The following is a 16,595-nucleotide window of genomic DNA, read 5'->3' as shown; positions in this document are numbered from 1 at the left end:
CCAGCTAATGTTTTGTATTTTTAGTAGAGACGGGGTTTCACCATGTTGCCCAGGATGGTCTCGATCTCTTGACCTCGTGATCCACCCGCCTCGGCCTCCCACAGTGCTGGGATTACAGGCGTGAGCCACCGCGCCCGGCCTTGGTCCACTCCACTTCTTATCCACTAAGTCACAGCTACACTGGCCCCTTTCTGGTCCTTGAACATGCCAAGCTTATTCCCACCCCAGGATCTTTGCACTTGCTAATCTGTTTCTCAACTGCTCTGCATGCCAATTTTCACATAGTTGGCTGTGCTTTGTTTTTCAGATCTCAGTGTATAAGTTGCCTCATCACCACAACACTTTCCCAAGTCCCCTCAATCACAGTCTGTTTTGTTAGTAACACTTCTCACTACTTGAAACGGTACTGTCTGGCCAGGCATGGTGGCTCATGCCTGTAATCCCAGCATTTGGGAGGCCAAGGAGGGTAAATCACGAGGTCAGGAGTTCAAGACCAGCCCTGCCAACATGGTTAAACCTCATCTCTACTAAAAATACAAAGGCCGGGCGCGGTGGCTCATGCCTGTAATCCCAGCACTTTGGGAGGCTGAGGCGGGCGGATCACGAGGTCAAGATATAGAGACCATTCTGGCCAACACGATGAAACTCCGTCTCTACTAAAATACAAAAATTAGCCGGGTGTGGTGGCATGCACCTGTGGTCCCAGCTACTCGGGAGGCTAGGCAGAAGAATCGCTTGAACCCAGGAGGCAGAGGTTACAGTGAACCGAGATTGTGCCACTGCACTCCAGCCTGGCAACAGAGCAAGAAAACAGCCGGGTGTGGTGGTGCATGCCTGTAATCCCAGCTACTTGGGAGGCTGAGGCAGGGGAATCGCTGAAACCCAGGAGGCAGAGGTTGCAGTGAGCTGAGCTTGAGATCACACTACTACACTCCAGCCTGGGTGACAGAGCAAGACTCTGTCTCAAAAAGGAAAAAAAAAAAAGAAACAATACTATTTACTTCTTTATTGTCTGTATCTCCTCGTTGGAGTGTAAACCCTCAAGAGCAAGGATGTCATCTGTATCTACTGTTGGGACTGGTACTAAACGGTCACTCAATCAATATTTGTTTGTTGAATAAATGAGACCAGGTCCCAGGCCTTCAAAAGACTCAGTACCTGGTAGTCATCTTCTTCATCCTCACTATCATCTGAGTCTAGAGATTTCTTCTCCTTTTTGGGGTCACCTGCAGCCCCATCTCCACCTTCTTTTTGCTCCTCTTCTTCCTGTTTCAGAAATGGACAACCTGCAGAATCAAAAATGCAAAACAAATCCCCAAGACTGTGACCCCATCACCCCCAGGCTGTGGACCTTGAGAAATCAAGCCTCTGGAAGGCTGGAACCAAGGATGACAAGAGTCCTACTATGACCCTGGCCCCCAGGGAGTGGGACCTGGACCAGACACAAGCAGCCTGTGCACTCGGCACCACAGCTTGGAGGCCATTCCCACAGTCCAGCAAGCCCCTCACACAGCCACAGAGGGCCCTGCCCCACTTCCTAACCCAGCCACATCAGCAGCCAGGGTGAGAAGCTTGTCTCCTGGGGTCAGACGGGCTAGCCACCCTGCTGAAAACCATCATGCTGGGATTCCCAGGTGAGTCCTCCCCACTCTCCGCTCCCACGCTATGGCAGGCCAGCCACCCTGACCCACTCATGCATATGAAATCCTGCACCAGCTTCCCAGAACACCACCTCAGAAGGCCGCTTCCCACCACCTTTTTGGCCTTCCCAGCAACAAAATCCCTTACAGAAACCTCACGTCCTTCACCTCTTGGCATTTGCCCACACATTCTCCAGGTCCTGCTCAGCTGCCAGCTCCTCCAGGGACCCCTCCCAGAGACCCCAGCTAGATGTGGCCTTTCCATTCTTGAGGCTTCTGGGGCATGTCACGGCTGTGCACCCATCTGGCCCTGACTGCTCCCTTAGGCCCTTGAGCCAGGCATTGATCTAATGATGTGGTAGGGATGAAGATACCGATAATGAGGGGGACGTATTCTATTTCTTAACAGTGGCCTGGACAATGTACTGTGGGAGCAGAGGAGAGGGAACTACTCAATCAGCTCTGCCTGGAGGTGAGGCACGAGTCACAGAGGAGCGGAGGCTAAACGTTTCCAGGGATGGAGAGAGCACGCTGCTGCTGCTGCTGCGGGTGTAGGAAGGCAGCGCACGAGCCGTGTGCAGTCTGGCAAATCATCCTGTGTGGCTGCAGCAGACAAGCAGGGGTGCTGGGAGCTCGAGCTGTGGATGGACAGGGCCTGCGGGAGGGAGAGCCTCCAGAAAGCAGGTACACAAGACCAAGAACAGAGCCCCAGTAAGGCGACTGCTGCAGAGTGACCACAGTTCTTTCTAACCGATCCACTCAGAGGATACACACGATCCAACTGTCAATGGTTGTTCTGAGACTCACACCTGGGGCTCACTGCCCTCCCAAAGCCCATGTGCTAGCCTATCCCTGAGAATGGGTAGTCCTTGCCTGGCCTCTCTGTGAACCTAAGAGGCAGAGCACCACCCCGGGCCACTGGTGTGGCCTGGACAGGCATGTACTCACCCTGGCCTTCTGCTTCTCAGCCTGGAGCTGTGCATCGATCTCCTCAGGGCTCGTATACTGCCTCGCCCGGCCTTTATGGCCTCCCTTTCTCCCTGCAGAAACCAGCAGTTTAGAAGATGAGGGGAAGGCAGCTGCCTTGACTGCTCTGACCTCCAGAGGGCTGTGTCATGCTTGAAATGCTCTTATCAGAGCCCACAGAGACCTCATCTACCCCTCACCCAGCACCACCCAAACCCGACACCTCCTCCACCTTCACGTGTTCAAAGGCACACAGGAAGCAACTCATGACCATATGACGCAACACCGAACTGTGTACTAAATGAAGGCTCCTACACAGAAGACTGGTGGGGAGGACGTGGTGGATGGTGCACGGCAGTGACTGGCTACATCCCCTAGTCCCTTAGAATCCAAGCACAGTGGACTCGGATGCAACCACAGAAACATGTACCACTTACACCCCTAATGTCACTATAAGGGCTTTTTATGCAATGTTCTGTCACAGTCAGGGGCACATTTGATCCTCAGAACAAACCTATGTTACAGGAGTGATAGCTGGTCCCATTTCATAAACCAGGAGACTTAGAACAAAGCAGAGTGCTGAACTCCACAACGTTTAGAGTCCAACTCCCAGGTTCTACCCTTACTGGCTTGGTGACTATGGGCAGGTATTTAACCTCTCAGTCTCAGTTTCATCTCATCTGTGTCCCTACCTCACAGGGTTGTCACAGAGATAATTAGTCAATATACAGAAAGTGGCTGGAATAGTGCCTGGTATTGAATAAGCACTACAAAAATGTTCACTAATGGCCGGGCTCAGTGGCTCACACTTTTAATCCCAGCACTTTGGGAGGCTGAGACAGGCAGATCACTTGAGGTCAGGAGTTCAAGACCAGCCTGGTCAACATGGTGAAACCCCGTCTTTACTAAAAATACAAAAATTAGCTGGGCATGGTGGCACATGCCTGGAATCTGAGCTACTGGGGAGGCTGAGGCGGGAGAACTGTTTGAACCCGGGAGGCAGAGGTTGCAGTGAGCCAAGATGACGCCGCTACACTCCAGCTTGGACCATACAGTGAGACTCTGTCTCAAAAAATACAAAAAATCCTTATTTCCAAAGTCTGTTTCTGTAAGCAGAGAATCTACAATCATCCAGACTTACTTTTCCTTCTACTCTAGTATTTAGTGGGGGGAGGGGGGAGAACCCACCATTGAGCACATAAGTAATTTACTGCAGATATCAGAAATACAATAAAACACCTCGTGTTCATCTTAGTAGTATGGCAAAATGAATACTTAAGGGGAAAAAAATACCTACAGGCAAAAACTTTGTGCTTAGACTAAAAAATGACTGACAAAGTACAGTTGAAAACAAACCTAACTACACAGTCTAAAAATTAAAAATGTGACTAGCAATTAAAGTATCAGCTTTATAGTCTGACCCTCTTCAGACAGGACACTAGACTGACCCTTGCTAAAGCCATCAGCCAGTTTTACAGCAGGGCAGCACCCCCCTCTGCTGGTCCCCGAGTATCCAGGGATGGCTATGGCCCCACCTCCACATAGTATCTCTCCTGGAAGGTTAGGCCCACCTGATTTCCAGAGTCTGTCTCTGTGAGCAGAGAATCTGTAATCAGCCAAAGTTGATTCGCACTCCAGAGGCAGTAGCAGAGACACTGGCCTCCTCTGATTTCTTACAGCAGCTGCAGAGCCATAATTGGGCTGCTACAGACAACACCACCCATTTTTAATGACTACCTAGGTTCCCAGGGGTGTCTAAGTCCGTGCTTATTAAAGTCCATTGTGAGAGAGCAAGAGTGCCATGAAAAAAACCAATACCCTTTCTTGCTCTCTTAATACATCAGGCAACAGTAACAACTCAAAGTTGGTTACTATAGGCTCTCCTCTCATGTACTTGGTTATAGGACCCTGACCTTAGCTTGGTCCACAGTAACTTTTATAATAGGCTCTTCAAGACTTGAAAAAATGCTTTGTAGTTAACCTAATAGAAATCAGAGTTAGTCACTTGCTCTTGGGTTTGATACTTTTAACACTTTCTATTTTTTTTTTTTTTTTTTTTTTTTTTTTTTTTTTTTTAGACGGAGTTTCACGCTTGTTGCCCAGGCTGGAATGCAATGGCGCAATCTCGGCTCACTGCAACCTCCGCCTCCTGGGTTCAAGCAATTCTCCTGCCTCAGCCTCCCAAGTAGCTGGGACTACAGGCGAGCGCCACCATGCCCAGCTGATGTTTTGTATTTTTAGTAGAGACGGGGTTTCACCATGTTGACCAGGATGATCTCGATCTCTTGACCTCGTGATCCACCCGCCTCGGCCTCCCAAAATGCTGGGATTATAGGCGTGAGCCACCACGCCCAGCCGATACTTTTAACACTTTCATGTTTTTCTGTGGTTTTCAAATTAACCCAAGAACACATAAACCTTTTCTGCCCAAAAAAGCTTTTCACAAGCCCAAAGACCATTTAACCATGAATTCATATGTAAGGTTTTCTGTCTTTCTTTTTTTTTTTTTTAGACGGAGTCTCTCCCCTGTTGCCCAGGCTGGAGTGCAGTGGTGCAATCTCGGCTCACTGCAACCTCTGCCTCCCGGGTTCAAGCGATTCTCCTGCCTCAGTGCCCCCAGTAGATGGGCCTACAGGTGCCTGCCACGATGGCAGGCTAATTTTTGTATTTTTCAGTAGAGACAGGATTTCACCATGTTAGCTAGGATGGTCTTGATCTCCTGACCTCATGATCTGCCTGCATCGGCCTCCCAAAGTGCTAGGATTACAGGCATGAGCCACCACACCGGGCCCATACTTAAGCTTTTCTAATTGTAACCTCCAACCTTTGCCCAAAGTATCCATTAAGTAAAATTTTGGAAGGAGAATGACTCATTGAGCAACCTCCTTTTACAGATGAAGGGACCTGGGGAACAATAGCAGAGAGGCTTTTCCGGCCACAGAACAAATCAGTAGAGCGCTAGGTTTAAACACATTTTGTTCTGTAATGCCCAATTATCTCTGGAGTCAGGAAGCGATTTAGGTTTGAAAACGCTCCAGGCAGATGTTTCTGTAGGCCGAGTGCATTAACCAACATAACACATGAGCTACCGATACAAATATATTTGTCCTGTGCCAGGAGGTACCCAGGCACTTTGTGAGCGCTATCATTTTACCACCCCATCCCCAATTCACCAAGCTGAGGATTAGCCCGGTGTTTCAGATGAGGAAGAGGTTAACTTGTTCAGGGCCACAGAATTAGACAGTGACATAGCTGGCATTCAAATTGGGGACTATCGATTTTAAAGGTGGAAAGAGGATAGAGGACCGGCTACAATGGACTGGGCAGTTATGGACCTTCCTAGAAGGCCAAGAGCTGGCAAAGCCTTAAAAATAGGAATAGTTAATGTTTACTGGGCACTTTTAACGACTGCCTGGCACTGTACTGCGTACTCCACTTGGATTACGTAGTTGAAGCCTCCCAACAGTACTATGAGGTAGGTACGATACTCCATTGGCAAATGAGAAAACGGAGACGTGGAGCGACTAGCCCAAACGAACACACCGAGCCGCTACCGAACAGGAGAGTCGAAGCCAGGTCTGCAAGGCTCATCGCATCGCCTTAAGTATCCGTAGGCAGACCTGGCTGAACCGAAGCCAAAAAGGACCCACGTTTTACGCGAGAGGCAGGCGGGCCCGGCACAAGCGCGGGACGCGGTGACTCAGTCCCCAGCCAGGCTAAAAGTGGGATAGATTCCAGAACCCCTAGGCCCGGAGAAGCGCATCCTGGATCCGGCTTTTCACGCCGGCGAGGACCCAGAGCTGCCGAAACTCCTCAGACCACTGAAGGAGTGGCTCTTGGCCACCACAGTCCTCAGTTTCCCCATCGGGACAATTGGGCGTCGAGGCCCAGCCCTGACTCTCAGCCGGTGCGGACAACCTCCCTCTGTGCCGTTCTCAGAGACGCCCATGGGCTGAAGGGATAGCGGGAGCCGGACCTAGGCCGCCCCTCGAGGCCTGCGGGCCACGCGTGCCCGCCCCTCACCTCCTTTAGGCATCGCGGCTCCGGCGGCTGCGGCGGCGGCGGCGCCTCGAACTGACACCGGAACCGGAAATGCCTTGGGCTCGACTTCTTCCGCCCGGCCCAGTCCCCGCCGCGGCCGCCGCCGCAGTCGCCGCAAGGACCGGGACCTCAGGGAGGCCTCTGTACGGAGCTGGACTGTCTCACGCGTCGCCTTAGTCCAGGCTTGCCCGCGCGCTGCCGGGCAACAGCACCGCCAGTCTCTCCGTTCAGGAAGACGCGTGGCCCTGCTGGCCACCCACTGGAAGTGAGAATGAAGGGCAGGCACTAGCGGCACTGGAACTCTATACAGGCATTAGTGAGGACATCTAAGATGACGCAATCTCTGCGCGGGGTGGGCGGGGCTCCGCGAGGACCCCATGCCGAAGAAGTTACCTGAGGAGCGGAAGCCGTCAATCGAGTAGCGGCGACGCAAGGCGGAGAAGTTTCCGGTAGGTGTTTTTCCTTGGCTCTCGATTACCTTGGCAACAGCTGAGGCGGGAGACATGTGGTCTGCACCGTCCTGGAGGGCGGTCTGAGTGGCTGGACCGGGATTGTTCGGGCTTTGGACCGGAGTGGGCTACCAAGAGGAGGCGGCGCCCCGTTCCTTCTTCCGAGGGGATGGTAGATTTGGGGGTTTTCTTCTAGGCTTCTCGCGCCGTTTTCTCTGGTAGGAACATCTTCTGTTTTGTTTTTCTAAGCTGGGTTTAGATGTTGTCCTTTTTATGAGCTTTCCCCACAATCCCGCTTTAACACTTCCCTTTCCTCTTCATCGCCTCCTTCCCCGAGCGCCCCAGTCTCTGTTACACCTCCCGGTACATGTTTCTTCGCGATCTGATTACCTCCTACCTTCTCTTTCTCCTTGATCTGGTTACCGCCCACCATTTCCTCCTCCGGGAGGCCTCTTCTGATTCCCAGGCTGTATCAGGGCCCTCGAATTTCTCCTGGGTCATAGAAAAGCAGTTATTCCCTTGTCACAGGCTATGCGCCTTGGGGCCGAGACCAGAATTCACCTGTTTCTAGCTTCAGCGTAGGGGAGACCAGTGCAAAGACCACAGATTTGGGAGTCAGGAGCTCTCCAGAGTCAAGACTTTGCAAATTCTCAACTGTGTGACCCTGATTCTACCTCTTAGAGTTAGAGTCCTCATGTGTATAGTTTTAGAGAGTTCATGAGAGGAGGCTGTGGCGGGGGTGGTCTTTGCAAACTGTCCGATACCTTACAGAAGGTATCTTCTGTATTGAATTAAAGAGAAATGACTGAATTAAACAGAAATGAATCTGTTATGCTGAAAAGTAAATAATTAACCTGAGTTCTCTCTGGGAGCAAGGAAACGCTATGTGGTCAGAAAAACACTTTGCTATTTGAATTTGGAGCGGCCTCTTTTATGGGCACTACCTGACTTGTCTTTATGTAGTATGTTGTTTGGTGTGAAAGAGACCTTGGCAATCAGCTAATCCACTGCTCTCATATTACAGATGAAACCAAGGACCAAAGAGGGAAAGTGACCTCAAAGTCACAGAATAATTTGTTAGAGCTGGACAAGAATCCAAGCCTGCAACTGCAGAGACCAGAGATCTTTCAGCTATATTCTTGGGAAGCACAGCTTAAGGTACTTTGATTTTACAACCATCTTTCCCTTTTTACTTTATTTTTTGTTTTGTTTTGTTTGTTATTGAGACACAGTCTCTGTCACTGAGGCTGGAGTGTAATAGTGTGAACATGGCTCACTGCAGCCTCAACCACCAGGGCTCAAGTGATTCTCTTGCCTCAGCCTTCCCTGTAGCTCAGACCACAGGCACCTACCTCCATGCTCAGTTTATTGATTTTTTTTTTTTTTTTTTAAGATGGGGTTTCACCATGTTGGTCAGGCTGGTCTTGAACTCCCAACATCAGGTGATCCGCCCACCTTGGCCTCCAAAGTGCTTGGATTACAGGTGTGAACCACCACGCCCAGACTTTTTTTTTTTTTTTCCTGGTAAAGACAGGGTCTCACCACATTGCTCAGGCTGGTCTCAAATTCCTGGACTAAAGCGATCCTCCCACCTTGAGAGGTGCTGGCCAAGACAGAATTACAGGCATGAGCCACCGTGCCTGGCCTTCCATCTTTGCCTTTATAAATACTCACCTCCTGACTCCCGAAGTCACAGCCCTCCTTATACTCTATTGTAATTAGTTTTTTTTCTCTTGTCTGTCTGTCTCCTTGCTAAAATGTCACCTTCTAAGGGGCAGAGGCTGTGTCGTAACTGTTCTGTGTTCCCAACATCCAGTATAGGGCCAAGCTTGTAGTTGATGTTAGCTAATGACAGCAGCAAATGTCTCTTAGGCACACATTATACACGAGGCATGATAACATGCAATTATAATGAACTCTTCACAATGACCACATAAGGTGGCTTCCATTATCCTCATTTTACAGATATAGAAATAGAGACTTAGGAAGGTTAAGTATTTTTCTGAAGATCACAGCGGGTAAATAGCAGAGCCAGGGTGTGAACAAAGCCAGTACTAAACCCTGTCCCATTGCTATGACCCTGTGCTGCCTCGAAGAAGTCAACCTGGACCAAACTAATGGCTGGCAAAGGTCTTTGGGGATTCGAGACTCAGAAACTAATTCATTTAAATTTTTCCCCCTCAGATCTTTGCAAATTATCCTGTAGAGGGAAAATGCCTAAAGTCAAAAGAAGCCGGAAAGCACCCCCAGATGGCTGGGAATTGATTGAGCCAACACTAGATGAATTAGATCAAAAGATGAGAGAAGGTGAGTGGGGGAGTTCCTGTGTGGGTGGGCTGGGTCCAAGGGTCACAGGCTTAGATGCCTCCAGGGGACAGGCATAAATGCAAATATAAAAAGAGGCTGGTCTACTAACACTGACATGTTGTGTTTGCTTTTGAACTCATGGAAATACTGTAAGTGCCTAAAAATAAGATGATATTAATGAAAAGGTCCTCAAAAAGTTCTTTTGTTTTTGCCAACTTGAACATAAAAGGTTAGGAAGTATAGATCAAATAGTCAAATAGTCTACCTATAGTTATTTCCTATTTTGTTTAAATGTGTATTTATAATCATATGCAGTATATTTACTTGGAAGTGCTATTCCTTTTCAGTTTCATCGATTAGTCTTTGCTTCGTCTGTTTTCTGTCACTTCCCTGTAAATGGCATATGAACCCTCACTTTGTGAATCTGTGTCCTGTGCCGTCTTTGGAAATTTTGTCTGAAGCCACAAGCATCTGTTGGCCTTATATGATCACAGTGTGACCACTTACCAAGTTACCTTTTTTTTTTTTTTTTTTTTTTAAAGAGACAGGAATCTTGCCATAGGCTGGAGTGCAATGGCGTGGTCTTGGCTCACTGCAACCTCCACCTCCTGGGTTCAAGTGATTCTCCTGCCTCAGCCTCCCAAATAGCTGGAATTATAGGCATGTGCTACCACGCCCGGCTAATTTTTGTATTTTTAGTAGACATGGAGTTTCTTGATGTTGGCTGGGCTGGTCTCGAACTCCTGGACTCAAGTGATCTGCCCGCCTCAGCCTCCCAAAGTGCTAGGACTAGAGGCACGAGCCATTGCGCCCGGCCAGGACCAGCCTTTTAACAGAGAACAGCAGTTACCATTGATTTTTTTTTAGACAATCTCGTTCTGTCACTTAGGCTGGAGTACAGTGGCACAATCTCAGTTTACTGTAACCTCCAACTCCCGGGTTCAACCAGTTCTGCCTCAGTCTCCCAAGTAGCTGGGACTACAGGTGTGTGCCACCATGCCCGGCTAATTTTTTTTGTTTTTTAAGTTTTTGTATCTTTCATAGAGACAGGACAGGGTTTCACCATATTGACTAGGCTGGTCTTGAACTCCTGACATTGTGATCCACTTGCCTCAGCCTCCCAAAGGATTATAGGCATGAGCCACTGCGCCTGGCCCACTGAATGATTTTTTTTTTTTTTTTTTGGTTATTCTTTTATTTTCTTTGGATTTGGCATCCTGGTAGATTTTTTTTTTTTTTTAATTTGTTTTCTAATTCTGTAATTTAAAAGACTTTTTTTTAATGTCACACTGGTAACGTGCCACTGTTGTTACAAGGTTTGAGACTGGCACGTCTCACACATGGATGTAAACACCCAATCATCACACTCATGGATTACAAAAAGATCCAAAAATATCATTTAAAACAATTATAACAGCTTTATTGAGATATTAATCATATACTATAAAAGTTATCCTGTTAAATTATCCAATTAAGGGGTTTTTAGTGTATTCACAAAGTTGTAGGACCACTGCCATAGTCAATTTTACGTTTCAAGGTTCATCTTTGTTATAGAATATATCAGTACTTACTTCATTCCACCTGAGTTTTTTTTTTTCTTGTTTTTTGTTTTTGTTTTTTGAGACAGAGTTTTGCTCTTGTTACCCAGGCTGGAGTGCAATGGCGTGATCTCGGCCCACCGCAACCTCCACCTCCTGGGTTCAGGCAATTCTCCTGCCTCAGCCTCCTGAGTAGCTGGGATTACAGGCACGCGCCACCATGCCCAGCTAATTTTTTTTTGTATTTTTAGTAGAGACGGGGTTTCACCATGTTGACCAGGATGGTCTCGATCCCTTGACCCCATGATCCACCTGCCTTGGCCTCCCAAAATGCTGGGATTACAGGCGTGAGCCACTGTGCCTGACCCCGTTTTTTTTTTTTTTGAGACAGAGTCTTGCTTTGTTGCCCAGGCTGGAGGGCAGTGGTGCGATCTCGGCGCACTGCAACCTCCACCTCTGGGTTCAAATGATTCTACCACCTTAGCCTCCCAAATAGGTGAGATTACAGGCATGCACCACCATGCCTTGCTAATTCTTTTGTATTTCTAGTAGAGACGGGGTTTCACCATGTTGACCAGGCTGGTCTCGAACTCCTGACCTGAAGTGATTCGCCCACCTCAGCCTCCCAAAGTGCTGGGATTACAGGTGTGAGCCACCATGCCTGGCCCTTCTTTCCTTTTTATGGCTGAACAATATTCTGTTATAAGGATAGACCACATTTTTGTTCCGCTGTTCATAAATTCATGAACATTTGGGTTCTTTCTACTTTTTAGCTCTAGGAACCTTCATGTACCAGTTTGTGTGTGCACATGTTTTTAGTTCTCTTTGGTATATATCTAGGAGTGGAATTGCTGCTGGATAATGTGGTAATTATGTTTAACTTCTTTTTACAGACAGAGCCTCTCTCTGTCACCTAGGCTAGAGTGCAGTGTCATGATCTCGATCTCAGCTCACTGCCACCTCCACCTCCTGGGTTCAGGCAATTCTCCTGCCTCAGTCTCTTGAGTGTCTGGGATTACTTAAAGACCCCACCACCACATCTGGCTAATTTTTGTATTTTTAGTAGAGACAGGGTTTCACCATGTTGACCAGGCTGGTCTTGAACTCCTGACCTCAGATGATCTGCCCACCTCAGCCTCTCAAAGTGTTGAGATTACAGGCATGAGCCACCCCTGTTTAACTTCTTTTTTTTTTTTTTTTGAGACGGAGTTTCTCTCTGTTGCCCAGGCTGAAGTTCAATGGCCCGATATTGGCTCACTGCAACCTCTGCCTCACGGGTTCAAATAATTCTCTTGCCTCAGCCTCCCGAGTAGCTAGGATTAGAGGCGTGAGCCACCACACCCAGCCTGTTTAACTTTGTGAGGAGCTACTTAACTGTTTTCTGCAGTGGCTACACCATTTTACATTCCCACCAGAAATGTATGAAGGTTCCAGTTTCTCCACATCCTTGCCAACCCTTGTTACTGTGCCATAATTTTGATTATAGCCATCCTAGTGAGTGTGAAGTGGTATTTATTCATTAGCACTAGTTATTTACAAAACGAAAATCCTGTGCAGACCAACCTGTTCCCCTAAACACATACTTTGTTTCTCCCCAGCTGAAACAGAACCTCATGAGGGAAAGAGAAAAGTGGAATCTCTGTGGCCCATCTTCAGGATCCACCACCAGAAAACCCGATATATCTTTGACCTCTTTTACAAGCGGAAAGCCATCAGCAGAGGTAATTAGTCAATTCTGTTTTGGCCTTTCAAATTTGACTCCCTTTGGAGTTACTGAAGTAACCACAATCCTTATTCTTACAACCTGTGCGAGTCATGATTTTTCTTCCTACTAAAAATTTGGGCGAGTCAATCTTGGCTGGATTTTTTTGGTTTTGGTTTTGTTTTTTTTTTTGTTTGTTTTTTGTTTTTTGATACAGACTCTCACTCTGTCACCCAGGCTGAAGAGCAGAGGCACGATCTCAGCTCACTGCAACCTCTGCCTCCCGGGTTCAAGCAATTTTCCTGTCTCAGCCTCCCAAGTAGCTGGGATTGCAGGTACATGCCACCACACCCAGCTAATTTTTTTTTTTTCTTTTTTGAGAAGGAGTCTGTCTCTGTCGCTCCCAAGTAGCTGGGGTTACAGGCATGCGCCACCACACCCAGCTAATTTTTTTTTTTTCTTTTTTGAGAAGGAGTCTGTCTCTGTCGCTCCCAAGTAGCTGGGGTTACAGGCATGCGCCACCACACCCAGCTAATTTCTGTATTTTTAGTAGAAACGGGGTTTCACCATGTTGGCTAGGATGGTCTCGATCTCTTGACCTCGTGATCCACCCGCCTCGGCCTTCCAAAGTGTTGGGATTACAGGTGTGAGCCACTGCGCCTGGCCTTGTATTTTTAGTAGAGACAGCCTTTTGCCATGTTGGCCAGGCTGGCCTGGAACTCCTGACCTCAGGTGATCCGCCCACCACAGCCTCCAAAGTGCTGGGATTACAGGAGTGAGCCACTGCACCTGGTGAATGCTTTTTGATCCTGGGGTGGGAAGGTTTGTTAGACCGTGGCCTGAAGCTCTTTCCCCATCTTTTTTGACAGAACTCTATGAATATTGTATTAAAGAAGGCTATGCAGACAAAAACCTGATCGCAAAATGGAAGAAGCAAGGATATGAGAACTTGTGCTGCCTGCGGTGCATTCAGACACGGGACACCAACTTTGGCACGAATTGCATCTGCCGTGTACCCAAAAGCAAGCTGGAAGTGGTAATGTCTGATGCTCACGCTTGATGTTATTTTCAGCTCAAAATTCTGCCCTGGTCAACTCTAAGGGATCTTACGTTATTTGGTTGGACTGGAATGTCATTTTGTTCCTGGATGTTCTGCTGGCTTTCCCTCCCAGGAGTGGGTCCCTCTGTTCAGGAAATCTGTGAGGCAGCGTGTGGCCGTGACTGTGTTTGTAGGTCTGGGGCCAATCTCAACTCCACTTTTGGGCAAATTACTGAACCCCTTTCCTCACTTAGGAAAATGGTGGTAAGGAGCCCTACTCCTGAGGTCGCGGCAGGGTGACATCAGGGAGGGATGGCCACTCAGTGGGAGTTCCTGTCCCTTTGCCTCAGTCTTCACAGCGATACTTTCATGTTACCATCACTCCATCACTGTCTTTTTTTTTTTTAACCCCTGAGATGGAATCTTGCTCTGTCACCCAGGCTGGAACGCAGTGGCGTGATCTTGGCTCACTACAACCTCCGCCTCCCGTGTTCAAGCAATTCTCCTGCCTCAGCCTCCCTAGTAGCTCTGGGATTACAGGTGTGCGTCACCACACCTAGTGAATTTTTGTATTTTTAGTAGAGACGGGGTTTTACTATATTGGTTGGGCTGGTCTCCAACTCCTGACCTCATGATCCGCCCACCTTAGCCTCCCAAAGTGCTGGGATTACAGGCATCAGCTATTGGGGGGCTCTGGGCAGAAGGGTGTGACTCAAGTGCATAGCCTTCTGCCCTTTCCCTCACCAGTGTGTCCCAGCACACTTCACCCTGAAGTCCCCAAGCAGTAGCAGAGCCACCTCTGCTCATGCAGGGTCTGCCACATTCACTTAGCAGAATAACGAGACTCATTTACACCTATTGCTTTTTCTTGACTGGCAAATGTGTATTGGATTTGCATAATGTATTACCAGTTCACATACAGATGTAACCTCGGTGTCAAGAGTAGCTGTTTTCACCTTCATGAGGGAGCCAAATTTCCCCTGTCCAGAGCTGTCAGGAAGGGTTTCTGAGGTTTGTCCCTATACAGCCTGTTGGCAGGTTCTCCGTGGGGGGGTTGGCGCGAGCACACAGGGGCGAGCATGGCGCCCAGGCATTGTCTCACTGTCCTCTGTTGCAGGGCCGCATCATCGAGTGCACACACTGCGGCTGCCGTGGCTGCTCTGGCTGAGGCTGGCGCTCTCCACCCTGGACTCTGGACTTCACGGGTTCCTGCCTGTGGCACCACCCGCTTCCTGGGAGCAGCGAGCAGTGCCCCAGGCCCGAGTTGGAGCACGGTCTCTACAGGGAAGACTTCACTGTCCATCAGATGTGATTTGTAAAAATAAAACCTTTAAACCTCTCGGCCCCAAGTCTGTTCTTTCAGAGCATTGGCCTGGGGGCAGCACCAGGCCCCAGGGACCAGATGCCCCAGCTCCGTGCTGGCCCCCTTGTGGTGTGCGAGGTGACACATGAAGGTGGCTGGAACTGCCATGGACCTGCCGGCTGGGAGTGTAGGCACCTTGGACCCAGCGTGTGTTCTCACACCATCTATGACACACTATATAGCTGTTCTTCAGGGCCTGGCTCATCCCCTAGGCGGGAGGTGACACCAGCTCACTTGTCTTGGGGCTCCCACAGAGCACTGGGGGCCAAGCACATTGTTCCAGCCATGCCCCCATCATTTGCCCCCAAGGCCTCTGTCCACAACAGCCTCCCTGCTGGTGTCCTGGTCCTCCCGGGGCTTGGTCCGAAACTTCTGCCAAGGGTGCGGGGTTTCCTCTGCGGGCATCACTTTCAGCCACTGCTTGTAATAGGCTCGGAAACCGTCAATCTTCTCCAGGTAGGTGTTCTTCCCTTTGTACTGGAATTAGAAAAGTGAGGCTAGAATCACTGCCTGTTACCTACAGCTAATCCCAAACCTCAGAAGCTGGCTCAGGCCTGAAGGAAGCTGGTCGCTGCCATTTTCCCTTCCAGGTGGCTGCAGGAAACAGAGCAGAAAAGCTGTGAACATGCACTATGGAAGTAGCTTACTGCAGAGAAACAGGTCCCAGCTGGGTACCCCAGGGCAGGCCCAGACTCCCATCTGCCTGACAGCGTTCTCCCAAATATGCACCACTGTGTTCCTCCATCCGTACTTGCACCCCAGGCCCCGAGGTCCCACCAGCTCTGCCTCTACAGCCTGCTGAGCCCCACCCCTTCCTGTCATCTCAACACTGCCCAGATGGGCTCCAGAGAGAGGTGGGGAAAAAGAAATGATGTACCAGGCAGAAACTGAGCTGGAACATACCAAAACAGCCAAAAACGACTATCTGACATACAGCTACTACCACACAATGATTAAAGGTGTGACTCAAAAGACTGGACAATTTCTAAACCTGAAGGGGACGAATACAGCCTGAAAGCACAGAAAGCAAAACTGGACAGAATCACGAAGATAAACAAGCCCACCATCATCAGGGAATATCAGTACAGATGCTCCTGAGAGCAGGGTTCTGCTCCTATAAACCCATCATAAATCAAAAATCAATCTACTGGCTGGGCATGGTGGCTCATGCCTGTAATCCCAGTATTTTGGGAAGCTAAGGCAGCTGGATCACATGAGATCAGGAGTTCCAGAACAGCTTGGGAAATACAGTGAATCCCTATCTAAAAGATCAGCTGGGCCAGGCGCAGTGGCTCACACCTGTAATCCCAGCACTTTGGGAGGCACAGGCAGGCGATCACCTGATGTCGAGAGTTCAGGACCAGCCTGATCAACATGGAGAAACTACCATGTCTGCGAAAAATACAAAAAAATTAGCCAGACGTGGTAGTGCATACCTGTAATCCAAACTACTTGGGAGGCTAAGGCAGGAGAGTCACTTGAACCCGGGAGGCAGAGTTTGCAATGAGCCGAGATGGCACCATTGCATTCCAGCATGGACAACAAGAGTA

At 49.0% G+C, this 16,595-nt stretch overlaps 3 protein-coding genes and 1 non-coding gene across 6 annotated transcripts in view; 1 reads left to right on the top strand and 3 right to left on the bottom strand.

Moving 5' to 3' along the window:
* The window catches only part of PDAP1 (PDGFA associated protein 1), a 14,002-nt gene extending 7,091 nt beyond the window's left edge, over positions 1 to 6,911 (bottom strand). Inside the window, exons 1-3 of the mRNA XM_017533690.1 lie at positions 6,630 to 6,911; positions 2,589 to 2,680; positions 1,159 to 1,266 (exon numbers count right to left, since the gene is read on the bottom strand). Of these exons, the coding sequence (XP_017389179.1) occupies positions 1,159 to 1,266; positions 2,589 to 2,680; positions 6,630 to 6,642 (213 nt within the window). The 5' untranslated portion in view covers positions 6,643 to 6,911. The remainder of the gene's footprint in view (positions 1 to 1,158; positions 1,267 to 2,588; positions 2,681 to 6,629) is intronic.
* BUD31 (BUD31 homolog) lies at positions 6,741 to 15,024 on the top strand. Of its 2 annotated transcripts, none has more exons than XM_017533691.1 (6): positions 6,741 to 7,096; positions 8,121 to 8,254; positions 9,281 to 9,403; positions 12,540 to 12,662; positions 13,513 to 13,679; positions 14,800 to 15,024. In XM_017533691.1, the coding sequence occupies exons 3-6, from the start codon at positions 9,310 to 9,312 to the stop codon at positions 14,848 to 14,850; spliced, it is 435 nt and encodes a 144-aa protein (XP_017389180.1). In that variant the 5' UTR covers positions 6,741 to 7,096; positions 8,121 to 8,254; positions 9,281 to 9,309; the 3' UTR covers positions 14,851 to 15,024. The 2 variants fall into 2 exon arrangements, with proteins under 2 accessions (XP_017389180.1, XP_017389183.1); XM_017533694.2 differs by lacking the exon at positions 6,741 to 7,096 and adding an exon at positions 7,123 to 7,219.
* Positions 10,686 to 10,789, bottom strand: LOC119472036. The gene has a single exon (XR_005201132.1). It is a non-coding gene; the product is annotated as a small nucleolar RNA U13 (small nucleolar RNA).
* The window catches only part of PTCD1 (pentatricopeptide repeat domain 1), a 23,393-nt gene continuing 21,331 nt past the window's right edge, over positions 14,534 to 16,595 (bottom strand). For both annotated transcript variants that reach the window (XM_017533683.2, XM_017533682.2), the window contains exon 8: positions 14,534 to 15,522. In XM_017533683.2, coding sequence (XP_017389172.1) covers positions 15,340 to 15,522 — 183 coding nt within the window. In that variant the 3' untranslated portion in view covers positions 14,534 to 15,339. The remainder of the gene's footprint in view (positions 15,523 to 16,595) is intronic.

This window comes from Cebus imitator, unplaced genomic scaffold (genome assembly GCF_001604975.1).
Source record: "Cebus imitator isolate Cc_AM_T3 unplaced genomic scaffold, Cebus_imitator-1.0 Scaffold82, whole genome shotgun sequence".
Classification (NCBI taxonomy): domain Eukaryota; kingdom Metazoa; phylum Chordata; class Mammalia; order Primates; family Cebidae; genus Cebus; species Cebus imitator.
Note: the sequence above shows the minus strand (reverse complement) of the source record. Positions and strands in the feature narration are given on the sequence as shown.